Genomic DNA, 23287 nt, shown 5'->3' with positions numbered 1-23287 from the left:
TGTCACAATAATTATTTATTAAGCATACACATTATAATATAAATATAAAATATGCTATTTTTGTTTTTAAAATTGGTGAGACATCATTATATCTGTGTTGAGACAGACAACCATACAAACAGGTTTTAATATTCTACCAAAATCTGCTGAAACTTCTATGCAGCTGTAACAAACTTGCCATGATGGTGCCGTCCTAAAATCAGAGCCTGTATTCATGGAGCATATCAGAGAAGTGTAACTGATCTAGGATCAGGTCCATGTAAATGTCACCATAAATGAGGAGGCAAGCTGGTCTTAGATCAGCGCTCCTAGTCTAAGATGCTGTATGCAGTGGTCCCACGTACAGAGAGAGCACAATAACCTACCGTATATTTCTTTATATATATATTTCTTATTGTAGTCCAACAATGGCAAATAGCAGCATGATAATGCACCACTCATTTTGTTCTAGTTCCAAGAAACTGCAAAATAAGTTAGGAAGTAAAGAAATAAAATAAACATCAAACATACTGATGATCATTGTCACTGTACTAAGAGAGAAACTCATCCACAGTGAAACAATCAGAGATAATCGAACAATCAAATCAGATCAGAGTGATGACATTTGATGGTCAGGGTCGGGATCAATTCAGTTTCACCTCAGTCAACAACAGGAAGGAGATAATCATTACATTTTCAGTTAAAATGAATGACATCGAGTTCTGTGCGTTTTATTGACAGATCGGTGAGAATTAATTCTCAAACCATGAATTAGTTTCAGCTGACTGAAACTAAAGTGAACTGATCCCCAAACCTATCAATGACAATGAGGAACAAAGAGTTTTAACATTTTTTCTCTTTTTTTTCTGCATTTTTTCTTTTTTTTTCAAGTTTGGTTGACATGCTGAATCCTTGTGTTTGCAGGTTTGTGGTCAATCAAAAGGAAAAGTATTGAGCGAACCACTCCTGGCGCTGGGCGTCCGGGGAGTCGATGGTGGAGTCCTTTGTTTCAGGAGGGCTTCAGGACGGGGAGCGCAAAATCACCGCAACAAAAATAAAATTAAAGACAGAAAAAGACAAGTCAGGGAAGAAACTAGAGGTTGACTCAGCATAGTGTTGCACATGACTGAACGGCAGGAGCAGCGTTGGGTTATCATTTATCCCCCTGTTGTTTTTTGTCATTAAACTTTTACAAAAAAGTTACAAAAAGTAAATAATGTTTTGCCATTTGAGACACAAGCCATTGTTCTACTATTACTGCCTACAGTCGTTTGCTGGACCTCATCTCTTTCTGTGCTAAAAGTGTAATTTTCCCACTGAACCAGTGTAAATCAAACACAGTTTTGTTTTGCTGTACTGCTATTACTAATCTGAAGGTTTAAAGGTCTGTATGAAGGTGTCATCCAATTTTTCTGTCCACAAGGGGGCAGCAAAGCCATTGTCAGGATCCGGTGAGCCACAGCAGAGTAGAGCAGCTCCATACTACATACCAATTGTATATATACAGTATGCACTTATTCTAATTGTCATACCAAACTGTTTTGACAGTTGGTATACAGGAAAACAGTATACACTGCAGTTTTACTAGCGAAAAATGATGCAATACATGCACAGCTGAGCATCACTCAAACCACAACTTTAGAAGGCCAGAACTTTATAAAGAGAAAGCAAAAAATGTTTTTCCAAAAACATGTTTTCCAAAATATATAAAGGTGATTTAGGCCTTGTCCACATGTATGTGGCTATTTTGGGAAACTAGTATTTTTCCTCTGTAGACGTTTTGCCCTCTCGTCCACACACAAACAGTTGTAGGTCACTAAAACGGAGATTTTTGAAAACGCCTTCTAAGGTGCAGATTTTTTAAAACTCTACTTTCTGTGTATCCGTGTGGACATGGAAAACGGAGCATATCGTTGATGTGGACTTTATCGCCACCTACTGGCCCGGCATGCTTGTTTGAGCGTTTGGAATCTTTTTTGCGTTCTCGTGTGGTTGGAGATATTTTCTACATTTCGTCTACATTTTTCTTATTGTCAACTGGTCCCATGAAAAGACCAAAACCAACAAGGAATTCATCACACTAACAAAAATTGTCTGTGATTTCAAAGCCTGACATATTACTTGTCTGTGCCATTGTTGTCCGAAAACTATTAAAACAACGTATCCTCAAACAGTTCGTAGATATCTTACAAAAAGTAATGCACCATTTTTCATGCATAATCCTACGAATGTCCAGCAACCAGCAACAGACATGGTAAAAATTAACACGTGGTTAACGTTGTGAAACGGTCGTGGATGCGTCCAGGAGTAAGTCCACCTCTCTACATGGACTTTAACGCTCTTTATACTTCCTCATCTGACTTCCTCCTTTGATCCCGTCATAATTACTGAGGCCACTAGAGGTCGCCGCCTGATGATAAATGTAACTGCCTCGTGGTTCCCTATTACGTTGGTTACATACAAATTATAGTGCATTTCGTAGGTTAACTACGAAAAATTAATGAGAACAGCCTCATTAAAAACAATGAGCCACACTGCTTCATTCTTGTTCCTGTAGTTTATTTTGACGCAGTCCCACATACACCGTCGTGCTGCAGTAAATACTCACTAGAGCAACAAATGTGTATTAATCCACTGCTGAAAATAGTCCCCAACAAATGCACTATTTCCTCCTGTTTGTTAAAAACTACAGTGACTAGCTGTTTTAGGAAAGTACTGAGCATTAAAAAAAATGAAACTACATATTTGTAAGTTTAAAAAAAAAAGAAAAAAGATTTATGTCTTCAGTAGAAACCAACAGACTTGGGACTAAGAGCCACAGGCACGGAAAGGAAAGTCAGAAAGTATTGAGAGACAGATTAACACATTGTTAGTTTTGGTTCTTTCATGGGATTTGTTGACAGTAAGAAAAATACACAATAGTTAGAGTTATCCTTTAATACAGTTCATTTTTTATGGTTTGCAGCTATGAGTAGCTAAAAAATCATTTTTGAAATGCACACTGGCTTTTTTTTTTTTAAAGGAAAACTTAATTTTGCCAATTTTTCCAGTGAGAACACACTACATACTAAAAACCTGCCTAGACTTTGAGCGTATTATACGGTTCAGTGTATGGAGTTCAGCTGAGGAAGATCTTGTGGTTGAAAGCTCCAAAAGAGAAAGTAGTTTGATGAGTTACAATTTTTACTTGTCAAACTCCTGTTTCCATATTAGGATGTAATGGGCCTATAACAGTGTTTTAACATGACAAAAGAAACTGTGAGTGTACATGTGATGCAGTACCTAACTGCACAACATCTACAAACCCTCATAAATATTTTAACAGGAAAATGCCATTGCCGTGCATCACTGGCGGTATCTGCAGGACCAGATGAAGCTGTAGCTACTTCCTGACTCATGTCCTCACGGGGAAAACATGTTGTTCCCCAAAGTTTGAACTAATTGGGTTGAGTGTTTGCATCAATCGAAAACAAACACCTATTGGAGCTACTTCTGCTTTCTTAATTGGCTACTTCTTAAATAAACAGTCCCATTACCCCAGGGTAATATTAAAATTTTGGGGGGTCATTTTTGTTGTTGTTTTCTATGCTTGAAGAAGTCAATTACTTCCCAAAGGGCTTCCCTTATATCTGTGCAGCCTCATGAATCATGTTTATATTGTACATGGTCAGACTCAAAGGATTCTGTTTTAAGTCCATAAAATATTCATTTTAATATATACAGTAATTTGCATACAACAATCCCCATATTTAACAAACACTAAAGCACACCTGTAGCTTTTTATTCACTATAAAATAGCAATAGCGAAATCTCCTTCCATGGTCATTTGTGATCATGATCAGCTCTGTCTGCTGACCTACCTTTCTGTTTTTCAATGCCGCCAACTTCACGTTGTCATAGACAAAAGGAAGAGGTCAAATCTGAGTGTCTGAGCAAGATAAGATGGAACCTTATTGATCCATGTGGGGAAGTTGGGTTGTGACAACCGCAAAATGGCAAAAGTGTTCATATCTAAAATTAAAAAATGTACAATCATGGATTTCAACATTATGTGTGCTACTGATTTGAAAATACTCTATGGGAAAATATTTAAAGCACAGAAAATATCAAGGTGTCTAAAATATTAAAAAAAGAATATGAAGAAAACTGGAAGTTCATGAAAAGCAAAAATATGTCATATTCTCATTAGCAGGTCCAGGGAGAATTTCTATGACCTGTGTATGGGCATTAGGTTGTAATAAAAAAAGACTTTTCACCTAATTAAATATGATTTTTGGATGTAATGTGTATCTTATGTACAGAAACAGAAGAGAGGGGAAGGAAATGGAAATGTGAGCAGAGATGTCGGATGAACTGAGGAAGAGATTGGCAGAGGGTGAGATGATGAATCAAGGTCAGAGGAAGAAGCAAGAAGAGCGATGAAGAAAGGAGAGAATCAGAGGAAAGGAGGTAATAATGTGACTTCTCCTTACAGCTTGTGAGGCAGCTAGAAATCCTACAGGTCTGACTCTTCTTTTAAAAGCAAAGCTTACATTGCTGTCATCAGACATTGCAAATGTTTGTCCTGCCCACCAGGCCCATCAGGATCAATAAAGGAGCAACATGTTTTTTACATTGTTCTACTGCTCAGCTAAGTATGATATTTTTGTATTATCTTTTGTGCACATTTGACCAATCCTCTACAAAACAACTGGTATATTATTGCCATATTATCTGCAATGACAACATTAAAGTCCAACTGAAATTGCATTTTTTTTTGGTCTGCTAAAGCTACATATCTGCTCTGTAAATCACTGAATCTCCTTTGAGAAAAAAAAAAATCAGAAACCAAAAGGGAGAAATTTATACTTTATAGTTTTTGGTGTCATGACGGCGCCCCCTAGTTTTGCATTAATGTGACAGAATACCGTTCTGTTATCTGTCTACGTAGAAGGAGACTTTATTTTGATACAGCCTTTCTTGCTAAAGTCTCCCTCTTACAAACACACGTCTTGTTCTGCACCTTAGCTTGTTGAACGAGTGACCAAACAAACATTCACTGCGGAAAAGTGCACTGCTAAGGTCAGTCTGCAGGCTAGATAGCTAATTAGCTGCTCAGCCGCAGCACATTAAACAGCAGGTAAACGCACCTGCAAATGTCACTGTGGTCCATTTGCTGCTGTGGTCCTTACTCTTAAATACCAAATCAAATGAATCACCGTGCATTATTTTTGACGACAAAAGGGATGACTAAATGTGATTTCAATTGGACTTTTAAGCTGCAACGAGTTCTCATTTCCTGACTTTTAAGATAATTCTATTGGCTTTCTATCACTTAACATAGTGTACAGTATGTAGTGTTTACGTGGAGCACAAAACAAGCCCTCTACAGGTGATATTAATAGTAGCACAGATGACCAAGAGGATGATCTACAAAAAGCTCAGTGCATTCCTTTAAAGCTGCAACTTAACAGTCCTACACATTTGTTTTTGGTCTGATTCCCTGAATCATACAGGCGGGTAAAACTAGTGTTTTTAGCTGCATTTTCAGTAAATAATGAAAATGTTTACTTACAATTTTATTCAGCCTGTAGTCTGTAGGGACCATGTTTGTTTTGACCACACTGACCACAATATGACGTACATACACAGTGCTTGCATTTTGATTAAAAGTAGGCACTACTAGTCTGTAGCATTAAATTTACTTACATTACTTGACATCATTCTGTTGACATTTTAAACATTTAAACAACGTGTAGCTATACTCATGTTCTAATTAGTCCTAACAGACCAAGTGTCAGCTAAATTGAGCTTTATAATTAGTGTTTGGATATTTGGATTTGTCCCAGGCAAAGATACAAAACAGCTACTTGGATTTATGCACATTAAGTTATTCTGGTATTTACATTCCCTTCTTATTCATCATTGCTAAAACAACCCCAAAAAAACACACAGTAAGAGGAGGTAACGTTAGGATAAATCCTTTAAATGTACTGTAGATTTAAAGTAATAGTTGGTGTCTGGCATCCTTTCCCGTTGGGACCAAATGGGTTAGAAATTTACAGTCTATGAAAGACTATTCTAAATACTAATTTCACTGCTCACTGTTGTTTGATTCACTATTTAGTATTCAGTTACAACGGAAATATTCACGTTCGGATTCATGTCCACTTAGATGAGGTTTGTTGTCTAATAAAAGTTCAAAAGATATGAATACTTAAATTAACCAGTGATTTAAAGGGGTCAGATTTACAAATTGCTGCTCACAGTTGGGGAAAGGGTTACTGTCGGGGCAGAGGGATCAGTCAACTACAAATGTTTGTCAAGAACAAAGGGTGTGCAGGGAGAGGAGAGACGAATCGTTTAATGGAGTCTGAAAACATTTCAAAGCAGATCTATAATATCTGACCTCATACTGTCATTGCTTGGCTCTGTTGTGTGTGTGTGTGTGTGTTTGTGTGTGTGTGCTGTTGGTGCTGCCTTCACACCAATAGAAATGAGGTGTACTTTTTGTTTCGCCAGAAAACTAGGATCACCTTTAAGAAAATGTGTGTGTGTGTGTGTGTGTGCATTTTGTAACAGCAAGAGATGGGTCCCATAATAACAGGTTTGTCCCAAGCTTTTTGCAAAGCAGTCACATCTCATTCTTTACATAAACAGCAGCAAAACATGCAGCAAGATAGATACAAAATAACCGAAACATGCTCTCACACACACACACACACACACACACACACTCACACATGCTATAAATCTAAATACTAGTGCCTAAAAACGTTTCTTGGCATGCGATAAACAAACTGCATGTATTCATGTGAAAAGCATGTTACATCATTTATCAGTTCACACCACAGCGACCAATCACAGCCATTATCAAGAGACAAGTGCAGCATTTATTGGACCGTAGAGTTGAGAAGTAACGCTGTTTTCAAAATGAGACACCACCGCACACAGAGGGGACAGTCCATGATAGCAAAAGACAATATCTACTTCATTAGAAATTCACATAACAAAATAGTTTATTTATTTTGTACAAAAATAGTCAACCCGATTTCGAGTTGAGGAGAAAAGGTGCAGCGTGTGCAGCATGCTGAAATTTAGATGAAGATGAGGATGAAGAATCACAAAATGACACAATGCACAACAAAGAGCCACAACAAATATTAACAGCAAGTTGTATAACTTCCTGAACAGAAAAGGGAAACCTGTCAGCATGCACACTGTTAACATGTTCAGACTGACGGACACGTGGAAAGGAAAAAATAAAAATAAAAACATGCCCCTTTTGCATTCCAAGGCCATTCTTTGAAGCTTCAGTCGCACATGGGACTTTTGTGTTAATGTTCGGGTTATATCGTTAATTTCTAAATATTCATCACTTTTTTAAGACCTGTGACGCTGCTGATGTCTCTCAATTTAAATGTGCTGCAGGAAAATGCAGTCAGGTCCTTTAATCTCAAATGAAGATATAAACCTCAGGGCCTGACAAGGAGGCTGACATCATCTACCAGTCTGTTTAAATTGCAATTGTCCAATCATGGCTTAGCAACTGGTAGGGTAAGTAAGTGGAGTAATACTCCAAATATAAAGAGGATGGTGTTTTTTTTACCCTTTCCAAAACCAAAACCAAAAATGTAAAGAATGCATTAAATACCTCTATCGTAAGCTGCAAATGTTAGCATGTCTGGCTAACTAGCTTACTACCTACGGCAGTAACCCAGCGTTACTTCCAAGGCCAGCGCGTTTCATACTACATTGCTGTTCACAACTAGCACATCCACTGTGTAGTATTTCCAGTATATCCAGTATCCTTGGATGCTACTATATCAGAGTTTAGGCTAACATTAGCGCCTCTGTCCTGCTCTGTATTGGGTTTGGGGAAGTTTACACTTCAGCAACCCTCGTCGTTACCTGAGATAGCATTACATTTGTCAAACACGTTGGTTAGTCCTCATTCTAAAAGCCTTTTCTCTTGTAACGTTAAAAGTGAAACATACTGTTTCTACTGTTAGTGCTGGAAACACTATAAAGTCAGCCGGAGACAACGTTTTTAACCAACTCATGGAGCTAATGTTAGCTTTGTTAGCCAGCTAGCTACAGCTGATAAACTCTGCTAACTACAGTTGTCATTTAAGCCAGCAAAATTGAAGCTGCTTTTGTCTACCACTGGCTGAAATCAATCAAAAATGACTAACAATTTCGAGTGGTAAATTTGCCATTGTTATTATTCAGCCCTGTCTCCTAGAAATTATGTTTATATACAACTAATTTGCAACAGCAAATACGTTTTAAGGGAAACGTAATGTCGACCGAATTACGTTTTCTATTAACATATGTTGGTAATTAACGTACCTGGCATGTCACAAAAATGTTGATACTAAAAGTATCAGTAAAATGTTCACTGACAACATATTTCATTTGTTTTCCGCCAAAATAATACACTATCCACTCGTAGTGACTACAGCATTACTCAACTTTTTTATGGTTATGTTATTGACATTTAACTGAAATCACGATCTTTCTCTAACCTTAACCAGCGTGCTTTTGTTGCCTAAACCTAACCACAGGAGTCTAGATGAGAACCCTGGATTCTGGTGTCACAGTCCTGCACTTTGTACACCTGCCATCCACCCCAACTACCTCCTTGCGACTCCTGCACGGTACATAACTGTGCCGTTTCATTCACTAAAAGAAACGTTATCTCTGAACATAATCCAGGCAGCGATTACGTTGTCACCACAACGTAATTAGGAAAAAAAATTAGTTATATAAAAATATTTCTAGGAGACAGGGTTGCATTGTAAACTGCATCTGTATTGTGCAAGGACAGAAAGCTTGACAGGCGTAGCAACAGTAACTAAGGTAGGTGGGGATTAGCGAACGGTCAATTAAAACACATTAGAGCGTTTGAAAGCTTTTATTTTACACTCTGCAGCTCGTGATGACAATGATTTCATGCTCCTTATGGTTTATGAAAGAGGCAGACTCAGCAGGAAGGCATGACAATGTAAAATGTCCCACTGAGAAGTTTCTTTTCAAAGCCAGAAACAACAGAGTTCTGGTGTTTTGTTTTTGTTATTTTGAGGCTTTTGTGAGAGAACACATGGCCTAAAATGCAGTTTCTACATTCAAGGTTTGACTCAGGCTATGAGTCAAATCAGTAAAAGTGCTTTAACCTCTTTAACCAGCAGGATTTTCCAATTAAAGTGAGGTCTGTGACTGAATGATTGATGCGTGGATTGACCAGCTGCTGCCCGTCGGGGCTGAAAAGGTCTCACCTCATGAATTTCTTGGGTTCGGTGGGAGGGGTCGGCGGGGGAAGAGGTTTGTTGGAGTTGAGTTCAAGGTGGTGGAGGGGGGAGTTGGGGATGGGCTCTAGGCGACTGGGCTGGGCTGGGGGCGGGGGCGAGGGCTGTGGGGACTGCCCACTTCCTGAACCTGCCACGCCCATGCCCATACCTGCTGCCTCCATAGCCCTGACATTAGGAGAGCTGCTGAATCTGCTGGCTGCTGTTTTCTCATTCTTTCTCTTTTGCTACACAGAAAAAAAAAGAAAAGGAGGGGCACGGGGGTCAAAAAAGGAGCAAAAGGGAAGTGTGAAACAAAATAATAATAAAAGATAAGAAGAAATGGAGGGAAAAAAGGGAAATGGAGTACAGGGAGAGCCCTAAAGGTCGTAACAGTACATCCAGTGCGAGACAGGAAGAGAGCAGCGTGCTAACTTGATCATATTTAACCGTTGATCAAAGCAGTGAATGGATCAATCTGAAGACTGGCATCACTCAGTTTCAGTCTTAAAGCAGCAGTCGCTCTGAACAGAATGGGAGTTCAGATGAGGAGAGATGTGTCAGAGCAGAAAACATCTCACACTAACAAATGGCTTGGAAAGCAAAGGTGGAGAAAAAGTCAGGAAGAACAATCGAATTGGGAGGAAGAATCACTCTTGTATTTTTACACGCACAAACTCATGATAAATAAAAACCAGCACACGGTGAACACACAACACATATACAAATATGTGGAAAAAAATACATGTAACAGCAAGAACAAAAATACTGGAAGTTATAGAACCCGAGAGATGGTGTCAACAGTTATATATTGATCATGCAGTGGGGACCATTCGACTCAGACATACTGTGAGAAATGAAATATCATGTTTTCCAGGAGCACTGGGAGCTTTAAAGGCCCCGAAAACATATTTTCTCAAACAGCTTCTTATTATGAGCGATGGGATCCTACATGACCAAACAATTTTCTGCCACAGTTAGAACAGTTTTGGTCATTACACTTAAGAGATTTCCTGTATTTCTTGTTTTTTGTGCTCTTCTCACTGGTATGAAGTGGGCGGGCTAAAATGGAAAATCATGATGTCGCATCCTTCCATGCACCAATCAGGATTTAGCAACTTTTGAATCAAAATCTGATGACAGTTGTGGGGGTATTTTGCCAAGCCAATGTCAACCATTAGTATGTTTTTTAGTGTTAAAGAAGTTAAGAAGTTTAACTTAGATTGTTGTTTATTTAATCATAAATATTTAATATTTAAGTAATTACGTACTTATTTAAAAAGGTTTTCAGGGCCTTTAAGGCATGTCAAACTACAAATGAATACAATATTTTTTTTTAACTCGACTGACTTACAAAAAGCCCTTTAGATTTGAGATTAAATGCCATAATTTGCTATTGCCTCATATTTTCTTAAAATTAAAAATAAATGGATCCAGTTGCGATCAAAGTTGCTGATATTTTATGGTCGGTGGACTTGAGATCTTGGTCCTTGGTCCTTCAGTGTTGCCTATTTATATAGTGTAGGTTCTTTTCATCAAAGTTGAAGGCCATTTCACTTCAACAAATATAAATAGTTAAAGTAAATGAGAATCTAGTGTTACATTTTGGCGGTGAATTGTATTTTAAATACCTTGACACCTTGGTTTAATTGCTGTAAACAAACAAGACTTCGGTAGGTACAACTGTTAGCCTCAATTTCACACCAGTGTCGCTGTTATTTAGCAAATGAAAAAACACCACATTTCCCTTTACTGTGCTGTTTGGCCCCTTTAACCATCCTTAGCGACCTTGTTTGTTGTAAAAAGAATAAACTTGTTAAAATAGATTTTTCTCTCACCTTTTTACCATCTGCCATTGTTGTAAATTCTGAACTTTTTAGCTGTTTTCACTGGAACATCACAATCCCGTCTTTTGCTGTAAAACAACTTCCCTTTGTGTTGTTGTGGCATAAAACAGTGCAGCAGACTTCCTGTTCAGTTCAACCTTGAAACACTTTGGTAGAGGCTGACAATCTCCTCAAAATGGTCTCTCATTTGTTAACAGCAATTAGAGTAATATTTGAAAATTACTGTGGTCATAATTTATGGTTGTTACAATGCAACAGCACCTTTTTAAAAACTTCATAACTGATTGTTCTTCTAATCGATCAGCAGTGACGAATATGAAATGAGATGGAGTGGATATCATCTTTGCTATGTAGTAAAATATAGCGACAGGCTTATCAGAGTGCCCCTGTGTGTGGTGTGTTACAGGTTATCATAGCCTACCTTAATGAGCGGGTTGATAACTCCTACATTAGGACTGGCGTTGAACACTTTGTTGAAGTTGGTCTCCCTGTTGACAAGTTCCAGCTGGTAGAACTTCTTATCGTCCTGAGGGGAGAAAACCATGTTAACTGACAGCAAGAAAGGTTGTGGAAGACTCAAGGGACTGTGAAAAGACTGAAAACCACACATTTAATGAGTTCTGTCTGCAGACATTACTTTAGAGGCACACACACTAGACGCTGCAGTTTCATGCCTTCATGAAAACTGCTTCAAAACATTCACTCTAACCATTTTATGTCCTCCTAAATTCTTCTTCCTATGTGGATTTGGGATCTGTGAGTTATCTTTTAACACTCTAGTGTCAACTCTTTACCTCAAAACGACTGTGGATCTCAGACACAAGTCCATGACTCAGAAACCTCAATGGCAACGGCACTACACCGTGACAAATTGTAAGCTGATTTATGAAGTCACCTTCATGTGATTAGTGAAGTGGAACGGCAGTAGCCTTGTATTATTGCCAACTGTGTGCCAGACAAACCCAGTGAAAATCACAGCGTTAATGAGGTGAAGCACATTGGATCTCAAACTGTCTGAAAGACAGAAAGTAAGGTCGGCCATGACAGCAGGAAATGGTTAAAAAGTCTTTAAATAAAAAAAAATATATATATATATTACAAACTTGAAATTTTGTTGTCCTTTACCATTTTACTAATATTACTACTAGATTACTAGACATATTACTACTGTTTCTCAGTTTATCCTGTAGACAAGTTAAACATCAGATAGACAAGCTACTAGGTTGCTGGAAATAATTGCATTGTAATCATCCTTGATCTCTGTTTAATTAACTGTTTTAAAATTGCTTACAGGTTTTGGCCTTGAGTGTCTTATCCTGTCTTTCACTCAGACTGATGGGTTAGGAAACACCCTTATCAAATGAGGCATGCCTCAGGGCTGTATTTTGGGTCCTGTCTTATTCTGATGTCCCAAAAATATTGCCAAGAAAATCAGAACAAATTTAAAATTGTTTAATTTGGTCAATTTCCTGTAGTCATTCCAGGTCTGTCTGTAAGCTTTAAAGGCATAGTTTAATATTTTGGGAAACATTCTTATTCGCTTTCTTGCCACTAGTCTTGTGTCTGTGTAGTTAGTATGCCGCTAAAGCCAAGAGGCAATTAGCCTAGCTTAGCATAAAGACTGGAAGCAGGAGGATAGCCTTCCTCTCTCCAAAGTTAAAAAATACACCTACCAACACCACTGTAAAAGCTCACAAATTAACATCTTGTATCTCATGTGTTTATTCTGTAACCAAGCAGGAGGGTGCAGTGACTTACTGGTGTCTTTGCTGGTTGCTGTCTGGCAACCTCACAGTGATGGCAAGACTCCAGGAAGTTACTGCACCTGGCTGCTTTAGAAGTGCTGGTAGGCATACTTTTGAACTTTAGAGAGAACCAGGCTAGCTGTTTCCCCCTGCTTCCAGTCTTTATGCTATGCTAAGCTAATCATCTCCTCCATACTTAGTGCACAGACACTAGAGTGGTATCAATCTTCTCATCTAACTGTTGGTGAGGAAGCGAATAAGCATATTTCCCAAAATGTTTTACTATTCCCCTAAAACTTTTGCCTGGGGCGGTGGGTCAAAAAAACTAATTAAACCTCTCAATCGTTTCACAATTTGAGACAGATTCTGAAATAAGGCGATCTATGTCTTTAGTGGGCCTGAAAAAAAAACTATGCTCCAGTTTCCTTGCACTCAGACTACTATAATTCCCTTTACTTTTCCCTCAAAGAGAGGCACCTATCATTTCAATGACCAGAGGAACAATCTCTTGAAAAGCTTCACTTGGGAAATGCTTTCTGAAATTTTGTACTACTACATCTGAAAGCTACAAATAAACAGAAGATGGAATATTTTCCTTTTCACACTTCCTCCTGAATATAGCACACATATTACCTCATCATATTACCTACCACCAGTTTCTTGACAAGAGATTCTCTCTCAGACACCATCTCTTTTAGCTCAGCGATGATCTGCAGATCCTCATGACGACTCTCCCTGTTCCTGAACTTTTCCTCTGTTCCTTCCAGCCTGAGACAAAAAATACAAAACCATAAATACTATACGCGGCGGATCCACTGAACACAATTCAGGTTTAGACATCTTATGTAAATACAAGAGTAAAGTAATGAAAATGCACTCAAAACTTCTTCCTGAGGAGAAAGGCTGTATTAAGATGCTCAGTTTGAAATGGGATACAACCAGGTTATGTGTGCAGTTTCATCAGTGTAAAATATGCAACATCAAATATCAATTACACATCAAAAAAGGGCAGCAAGAGCCAGGTGAACTTTTTAGATCTTGCACTTTATAGTGTGTGTTTGTACTAGATGAAACCATTTATCAGTTAAGAGAATTAAATGCATATACTAGAGGGGGTAAAAAGATGAGTGATTCATAGGCTTTCCTTTTTCATTGGCTTTTGATCAATAAAACAGTAATTGTCCCCGGTCCCTTCCCTTCCCTGCCATCTTTTCATCACAAAAACCATTAAGGGGGTTGTACGTTCAAATCAGAAACAGAGCTGCGCAGTTCCTTCGGAGGTTGTTTTTGTTCTCTGAGTTATGAGAACTTTCAAAAACGTTATAATGGATTTTTTTTTTTTCCCGACTGGCCCTCAGAGAAATCACCACTTGTGTAAAACCTCTGATTCATTTCATATTCGGTGACATTTTCCCTAATGTAACACATGGCAAAGATTACTGAGCAGAATGGGCCTTAGCCGGTTGAAATATTCTTCGACTGAAAAACAACCAATCATAAATGACACCGTTGGCTGGAAAATGACTCATTTTTTTGAAATTGTAATAAAATGAAACAAAAAGCCTTTGAAAGCCTCTATTTGGCAGTAGCAGTAGCATATAGTTTAGAGAACTGATGCACTTTGAACATTTTTTTCAGTTTCAGAAATCTGTCTTTTAAATGTTACCAATGCACAAGATTTGATATGAGTAGTCCGTTGCCGCTTAATTTATATCATAGCATTGTGTCAACCTTATAATTGGATATAGAGATACAAAGATAGAGATATATTTGTCAGAGTGTGTACTGAGCACTTAGTAAAAATTAAATTGAGAATTTGGAGGAGGGTATTTTCAGCTATTGTTGTATGCACTCCTCTGTTTTAAGAATCACAACATGACACCCTTGGAGATAAAAAAAAACACAAGTTTAAATTAAACAAGAATAAACAAAATGACATCTGAAGCTCAGTGACTTTTAGTAAAACACAAAAGACTGGAAAGTAAACATGAAACAGTCACTGAGTTCAAGTGTAATTCTTTGGCTGTAGAGACAAGGTCTTCTCAGGAAATGTCAGTGGTTCTTTTTGATCAAGATTTCTCTTCATATTTTGCTGTGAGCCTATTTCTGGTTTTACCAATACCTTATGTGACAGTGAGCTAAACAGCCGTTCACTTCCCACACTTCCACAGTACAACCGACTGAGGGTTATCTTTATGATATTTATGCCACAGTGTGAACTCACACTTTCTTAAAGGCCGAGTACCAGAGCAGCTTGTCTTCCCGATACACTGCGGTCTCTCCAAGGACTGTCCGCCGCTGTACAGGAGCAGCCACTGGAGCACTGCTCAGTGATGCTGATACATACTGATCTGCAGTTTTATCAGATATACTGTCTGCTGCTGTGCTGGTCCTTCTGTGCACTTCTGATAGCCGATTCATCGTGTTCCTCCTGCTTGTCGAACATTTTCTGCAGCTCAAGCATCAGAATCTCTTTTGCTGCTCTAGCACTATCTGTGTTTGGCAGGAACTGATTGTTTTACAACAAAGATAAGGGAACACGTTAATTAAATTATGGGTGCTAAGCTTTAAGTTCAATAATTAGCATTATTTAACTACGTAAAACAGTATTAAGTGGTTTTTGGCCAATTTGGGGCTGCAGAAAATGCTGTAAATACAACATTGACATTTTATCACCTTATAAAGTTTCGGCGAATGTGTTAGCCAGCAGTGCATTTACAGTACACATCCAGCAGACATGGAGCAACTTTAGCAATGCCAAAGGAGGTTTGATATTCTAGTAAATCATAATGGCCGTTTAAAGGTGGAGTATGCGATTCTAATCCAATACACGTCTTTTAGTCAAATTCGGCGAATATCTCCTCACTGTCACCTTAGCTGTCCGTTCTGTGTGTGCACTGAAAAAAAAATCCAGTGTTTGTTTATTTCCCATTTACAGAGCCAGGGCTGTGTACAAAGTGGCTCGGACTGAGCCACACAAAACTATTCCTGCCATGATTTGTGTGTCAGGTAACATTAAATGACTTGCCCGCAGACATTCAGCTTACTTTCTAGTTTGCCAAGATATGCTGTTGTTGTGATGTTTGCTATAGTAGCAGGAGTGTTGTGAGTATTGCTCTCTGGAGCTGGTTTGCTGACTCTGGAAAACAGTCTTGTCCTCTCTGGCTGTTAGCTTCGCAGCAGCAACTGTAGGGACAGTTAGCTAACCCATAACCTAGCGTTATGTACATTACTTGCTGTGTTGTTGTTCGCTCTATATCATGGTATTTGTCATGGTATTAGATTTCTCCAGAATCTAACAGCCCACCTTTAAAGCTGCATTAATCAGTTTTTTGGCCTCCAAAACAAGCAATGCAGAACTCCACAACAAGCTAAAAATCACACTTGACATGTTATCGCCTTGTACAGCTCCCTATTTACACATCGAGCAGACACAGAAGCAACATTAACATTCATGTTCACCAGCTAGTTGCTAACTTTGTATGTCTGATGTGTTTGGTGCTGTACAGGTACTGTGCAGAAGTTTCATCAGAGCTTTTTTGCTAAAATTTGCTGGAAACAAGGTTGATAAAAGCGCCAACACTAAACCAAAACAGTAATGTTGTGGGCTCGAAAACCAAAATAATGAGCTGAAAGATGCTAAAACACTCCACAGAGCTGAGAGGAACTGCAGAGTTGGGTGATAATTCTGGCTTTGTCACTACGAGCAACACCTTTCACATTATAAGTAGTTATTTCATACATTGTTAGTATCAAAAAATGTACTAGTGCAGCTTTAAAGCTACTCATGGGTATATGGTTTGTGTAAAGTTGTAATGCAAGTGTGGGTTTTTCTCCAGACCAGAAAGATAAGTGCCTGTAAGTGATGTGCTGTTTCAAGTTTTAATCTAATTGTCACTTTGGCCGAGACTCTCTGTCATACAATGACAGCAGCAATAACTATCTGAGGCTAACACTTATTTGTTCTGGAAACTCTTCAAATGGAAACAAGACAAATAATATCTTCTCTAGTGGAGCTCACTTGTTCCCACTAAAGCTGGTAGGGAGTTCATGGTTGGATCTAAATATTCAGAGGGTTTTTTTCTGCTTGATGTAGAATGTGTTGTTCCAACGGGTATATATATATCTTTGTACTAGCTGGTTGAACTGTAGCTGAATTTCCTCTGGGCAGGCCAAATGTTTAGTGACCAGCTATTTCATGCCTGACTGCTGCAGCATCAGCAACCCTTCACTGAGCAGGAAGATCCTCTGTCACACCCAGCTGGAGTGTCAGTGACACATGAAAGGCAAGAGAGTCCGGTGTCACCCATAGCATTCATCATATTTCTGCTTTGTCCAAGATCACATTAACAAAATATTTCCAGAGATTGGAAAACAACCGGCAGGGGGGGAAATCAGCATCTAATCACTGCATGGCTAAGATATCGGACAGACTCTACTGCTCCAAACGTCAGTAGTAAAGCTGCACCAAGGTGTTGATGTGGTTTTTCTGAAAGTAGTTCATTTTTGGTGAAGGTGGTGCTCTGTATTAACTTGATAACTTGGAGTCTCCAAGGTGCTGGAATCTGATATAATCCAAAACTGACAATGACTGATGGTCAAGAGGAAGTGTTGGGCAAGTGCTCCTGTTATCTTCACCACCTTCTGGTCGTGTTTTGCCATTTTCTCTCATTGCTGCTGCTTTAGTTACTGCAGTTACTGGCAGCATTAGCACACTCACTGTGCTATATGTTGTGTTTTTTATATTACATAAATGATTCTCCCCCTTTTGCAGCCAAATCAATGACCTGAAAGAACACTTCTTCTTTTTCATGATGAATTTGGGCTCTTGGACTGTGCTGTCTGCTCCATTTGAGAAGAGATAGATGTCTCGAGTGTTTAAGGGTTCTTGCTTGGTATCCAGAGAGTCTTGTTTAATCTGGCAAATGGTGAGATTTAACTGGTAATGTAGCAGAAAGCAAAAGCATTGTTGCTATGGTTACCTGCAGTTTAATATACTTTACACACTGATTTGAGAACTATTGTTAAAGTGTTCAGTGTGATCGCGTTTCAGGTGTCCAGATGTATGATTTTAACAAACACTTGCAAGCTGGAATACTGCTGATGTGAGGATAAACTGCATCTCTAGTTGGCATGACGACCAAAACCCACACAAACACAAACTGTAACCCACAGACATGCTGTCCAACTCCCAGAGGACCACCCAAAAAGGCACAGATGCAGGACAAAATATTTAAATATTCATGAAACTTAAATGGTGGAGCATTTTCAGGGGCTGTTCAGGGAGAGAGATTTGGAGGGAGCGACAAGGCTGTCGTCACCACTGTGCTTAATTAGGTGGGAAGGGACAGGGCTGGTGGTGATAGATCTGTGTTTTAGTTAATTAGATGGAAGACAGTGGATCATCTCTGGGGACAGCCCCAGAAATGCCTCTTTATATGGTAAAGTGAAGAAACTGCCAGAAAATAAAAACTGCTGACCATTAAAGTAAATATGTCCCAGAAAACTGGTCAAAATAACACAGAAGGTAGACTGCGTGACTACATGTTTAGTCACTGTACAGACTGTATCACTCCACTTACTACTTTTATCACAAGTTTTTCCAAAAGTTTTGCCTCTCTGGTCAAGTGAAAGCTCCATAAACTTGTTAGAGTTTTCTAGTCAGGTTTTATTTAAATATTGTGCTCTTGATAGTATTACCAACAAGAAATTTCTAAAGATAGCTATCTTAATCACTTCAGCAGATATTTCTGCCTCCTGAGCTGTAGAGTCTGGATCTCTGATTGTGTGCCACCTGCTGCCCCCATGTTCCTGCTCAACACCCGCTACTACAATTACTATTATTAATCTTATTATCGTTATTATTCCTATCATTATTATTCCTATTATGATTTTATTAACATTAAAATTACCATTACATTATTATTATTTTAAAATTCTATGTGGAATTTGCATTGTCGTTCCTCCTGCTCTGTCTCTCTCAACCTGTCTGCTCAAGGTTTCTGCCTCTTAAAAGGAAGTTTTCCTTGCCACTATCACCAAGCACTTGCTCTTGGTGGGAATTGTTGGGTCTCCGTAAATAATATTATAAAGAGTATGGTCTGGACCTGCTCTATAGGAAAACTGCAATTAGATAACTCCTTGTTGGCGCAATATAAATAAATTGAACTGAACTTCAGTTGATGCACCCATGCTTTACTTTTGCTTCATTTTAGCTGATCTTAGCTAGTTTTAAATCTATAAAATGTTACAGTAAAAAAACCCTCCCCTCCACGCCAAAAATGGTGACAGAGAATTGAAAGTGAAAACCACTCACTAGTCACTGAATAGAAACTGTCTAAAAAAAACGTCACTGAAAAAAGAGCGACATGAAAAATGAAAAATCTGAAGATTGTCAATGAAAAACACATCAGAATACAAAGAATATAAAAATTTAAATAAGATAATAAGATTATAAGTGCATGTAAATAATGAAATGAAATCTCCGGGAAAAGCTAGTAAGTGGCCCTTGAGTTGTGTTGTCAAAAATCTTTGGTAAGTAAGAACTTGACTAATAAGTAAAACTTGGCAACATTGTATATTTTTATATTGCTTATTTAGGATGAAGGCCGCTGTATAAGCCTATGGATTCTTGACCTCTCCTGCCATATTTTTTGGATTTAATTTTTTCTGTACCATTGTATCATTTTATTTAAATTCTCTACTCATTGTATCAGCATCTGTCCAATTGTCCTTGTATTGTACGTGAGACCCTCTTTACTATAGAGCTTGTGTAATACTGTGTGTACAGTAACAAAGTGTCTTAATGTTTCTTTGTAGATGTAATAATGGCCAACAAATGTGCATTTGACTCACGAACATGCTCTGTTTGGGTGGACTTCCTCTTTAGTCCAGCAGGTGACGCTTTGCTCTCAGCTGAGTCAGACTGAAAGGAGGTCAGCTCTGAAGAGGATGCTAGCTCGCTGAATATCTCCTGACTGTCACACACACACACACACACACACACACACACACACACACACACACACACACACTGCAGCATGTGATGCACATGCATCACATAGGTTTTCCATATGGCTGTTCTTTCTTTATCTCACTCTGTTTTTATCTGTTGTCCTCTGTCTATCTCTATAACTTTCTCTTGAGGTTTGGTTTAGTTCATTTCCCTCAATGTATGTCATCTGCATGTCATCGATAATATAAATCTCCCTCTTCATCTTCAGTAATAAAAGAAATTTCCTTCCACTAACTAGATTCTTAGACCCCAGTATCATTACTTGCTAAGCTAAAAGTCCTTGATCCTTATTTCATTTCATGTCTATACATTATCTTTGATCTTCAACTGAGGAAGTTCTAACTGATATTTGATATGTAGACTGAAGTTACTCCATGCTGTACATTTGGCAGGCCTGAGTTTGATGATGTATAGTTCATCCGATATTGACGTTTTAAGGCTACAGGACTCCAAGCATCCAAAGGGGTTGAACTCCAGCTTTCCATATTGTTTTAAACCCATCATACACCCAATGCTGTGACTGAGGTTCCCATTAGATGGCACATTTTTGAGTCTACTGGTTTCCAATTCTAAGTTGGGAACCACTGACAATGGCCTTTACAGAAAGACTGGAATAACAAGCAATAATCCCTGGCTGGCACACTCCATAATAACATACTATCCATGCACCATGCACTATGAGTGCACTATATAAGGAAACAATTAACATTTTAATATACATTCATTCCACTACTCAAATGTTTATGTTTAAAAAGGACCTTACATATTATGTCACAGTTGAGGCAATGAAGCAAACCAGGAACACCAACCAGTCCAATCAACCAGTCCAATCAACCAGGCAGAACAATAGAACTGGTTCATGGGAAGCCATTGTTTACAACCGTCAGGGCCGTGGCTTCCACTGATAACACCGAGGTCATGTCTGAGAATTTGGGGGGTTGAATGACAAGAAGAGGAGTTTACATTTTACACACAAACTACACATGGTGGGTTTTGAAGTATGATTCTGATATTTTTAAGACGAAGGGTCGATACATTTGATTGCATTTAGACAATGAACATAAATTAAAATATAACAAAGGGGATATTATGAATATTATCCTGGCACTGTGGAGAGAGTTTTGAAACAGCATTAGGAGAGACAAAATTTACAAAAAATATAATTGAACATTAATTAATGAATAGTTTTTTTGGTAGTTCGTCAAAAATGTCTCTGTATTTCTAAAATCCTGGCAACAGCACGGACACAACGTCGCCACAATTTAATTTGGTGAATGTTTTGCAGTAAGGGATGTTTTTATTTGATGCTTGATTTTTTGCTGCAGCATTCTGCTTTGTGCTTGTCTGCTTAAAGGGTGATGACACGCTAAATCTTCTCTGTTAGAAAAGCAGTACTATAAACCTCTGTGGCTTAAACTTCAGTTAAGATAACAGTGAGATCGGCAATACGATTGCTCCGTTTGGACTGAACAGAAGAACAAATCACAACAATATTCAGATGAAGACATCAGGCTCTGCTCACTACACAGGAAAACAAACATTTCCAACAGACTGGACAGTTTTTACAGTTTGAGTGACGCAGCCATGTTGACGCACATCAGGGCTGCATATAATAGTTGCCAAGGCAAACACAAATCCAGAGTATGAAACCTTCACTCACAAACTGAAAGCTTTTGAGATCAATCTTTCATTAAGTTGGAATCAGTTGTCTGAAAAACACCTACTTGTTGGACAAGTCGGGACAGTTTTTTAAAATCAAACACTCCATACACCAGAGCCATGTGTGAGATTGTGCATAAAGGCACATAACGCCACATATGCATTTGGAATTAGTAGCACTAGCCAATGCTAGCATTTGTGTTTCTCTTTTTTTATCTTTGATTTCAGCGAGTAATTTTATCTTTTTGTGTTTTTCTTTGTTTTGAAAATGGAATACATAGTCTCCAGAAGAACGTGGCTCAGGTACAGCTTGAGGGTGCAACGGTAAATCTCTCTTGGAGCTGCCTTTCATGGTGATCCAGTTTCGTCATGCACCGTTGTGTTTTGTGCAGCTGTTTGTAATGTATGACACAAGCAATATGATGAGCTGAGAAGAAAATACTTCATCACAGCCGCCTCTTCTTTATACTCCACTTCACCTGATGCATATGAAAATGAAAGTAGTCTGCAAGGATGCGCCTGCTCCTATATGACTAAAAACTGTAAGTGTGTTTAGATATGCACTAATTGTCTATATGATGCTGTGATTTTCTAGGTCATTGCATGGACAAAAAAAGAAAAGCACTGCGTTCAACTTGTTTTTCCCATATTCAATCATCTACTCGATTAGAGGAGAGGATATGAACAAGTCTAGAAAGCAATGTGGAGAAAAGCAGTTAAATCTGTAGAGGAGAAAAAGAGAAACCAGGAGTGTTCAGGCAGGTGTGAATGTGTCGTCTGGTATTCTCCCCAGAGAAAACTTGCCTGTTGTTTTGAGCTTCCACTTGGCACCTGACAACACACAATTACATTATCTAGGACGAATAGGTTGACCTGCGCACATGGCTATCATGAGTTAAGAATTAGATAAATGTTATTCTTCTGTGCCATAGACCTCCATTGTTGCATAGCTGTTTGAAGACCACACAAGCACACAGTGTGTTTACAGTATGTACATACAGTATCTGAAGGGCGGAGATCTTGTCTTTGAGCACTTCCTGGGCTTTGTTGAAGTCTGACAGCATGTTCTGCGTCTCTCTGCTATGGACGGCGCTCATTTCGGCAAGCTCCCTCTCGTGCCTCTTCGTCAACTCTTGTTCATGAGCCCTGAGGTGAGAGAAGAATGGACAGTTGAGTTTCTGAGAGAAGACTGAAGCTGCTGATTTGTATTATACCACGACGATACTCGTTCCTGATTGGCTGACAGGTGTACGTTAACAGGACTCCTCAAACATGATTCTGGTCAAACAGAGCTAACCACAAGGTAAAATGGCTGACAATCTAATCTAAAAACAAATGGATGACAATCCATAAGCGATAATACACTCTGAGGTGTCCTAGAAAATAACAAAGTCAACACTTTGCAGTGGTGAAATAAATATGCAGATCCTTTACTTAACTTATCTAGGCATTTTTATTTCTTTTACTTTTGATGATATGATAAAAATGAATTTAGACCAAGTTGTGAAGGACGATCTTCAAAGATGGAGCCCTTCTTCAATATCACTACTGGGACGGGTTGCCATTATAAGGATGAATGTTTTACCGAGGCTATTATATCCAATGCAGATGTTGCCTAATTATGTTCCAGTTCTTTAAATCACTACATAGTATGATTTGTAAATTTGTGTGAAAGTGTAAGCGCCCCAGACTTAAATTGGAGAAATTTTAGTTACTGGTGGGCAAAGAGGGATTATGTACTATCACTGGGCTTTGCAAATTACATACATTACTGAA

General features: G+C 38.6%; 1 protein-coding gene across 3 annotated transcripts in view; it reads right to left on the bottom strand.

Moving 5' to 3' along the window:
* Window positions 1-23287, bottom strand: part of fam184ab (family with sequence similarity 184 member Ab) — a 136139-nt gene continuing 112852 nt past the window's right edge. For 2 of the 3 annotated variants that reach the window (XM_044168929.1, XM_044168930.1), the window contains exons 18-22: window positions 22511-22657; window positions 13488-13605; window positions 11514-11618; window positions 9237-9493; window positions 1-997 (exon numbers count right to left, since the gene is read on the bottom strand). In XM_044168929.1, coding sequence (XP_044024864.1) covers window positions 916-997; window positions 9237-9493; window positions 11514-11618; window positions 13488-13605; window positions 22511-22657 — 709 coding nt within the window. In that variant the 3' untranslated portion in view covers window positions 1-915. The remainder of the gene's footprint in view (window positions 998-9236; window positions 9494-11513; window positions 11619-13487; window positions 13606-22510; window positions 22658-23287) is intronic. The other variant, XM_044168931.1, reaches the window with a different exon arrangement.

The sequence above is a fragment of the Siniperca chuatsi genome, linkage group LG16 (assembly GCF_020085105.1).
Source record: "Siniperca chuatsi isolate FFG_IHB_CAS linkage group LG16, ASM2008510v1, whole genome shotgun sequence".
NCBI lineage: Eukaryota > Metazoa > Chordata > Actinopteri > Centrarchiformes > Sinipercidae > Siniperca > Siniperca chuatsi.
The sequence above is the reverse complement of the archived record's forward strand: the minus strand, read 5'-3'. Positions and strand labels throughout refer to the sequence as shown.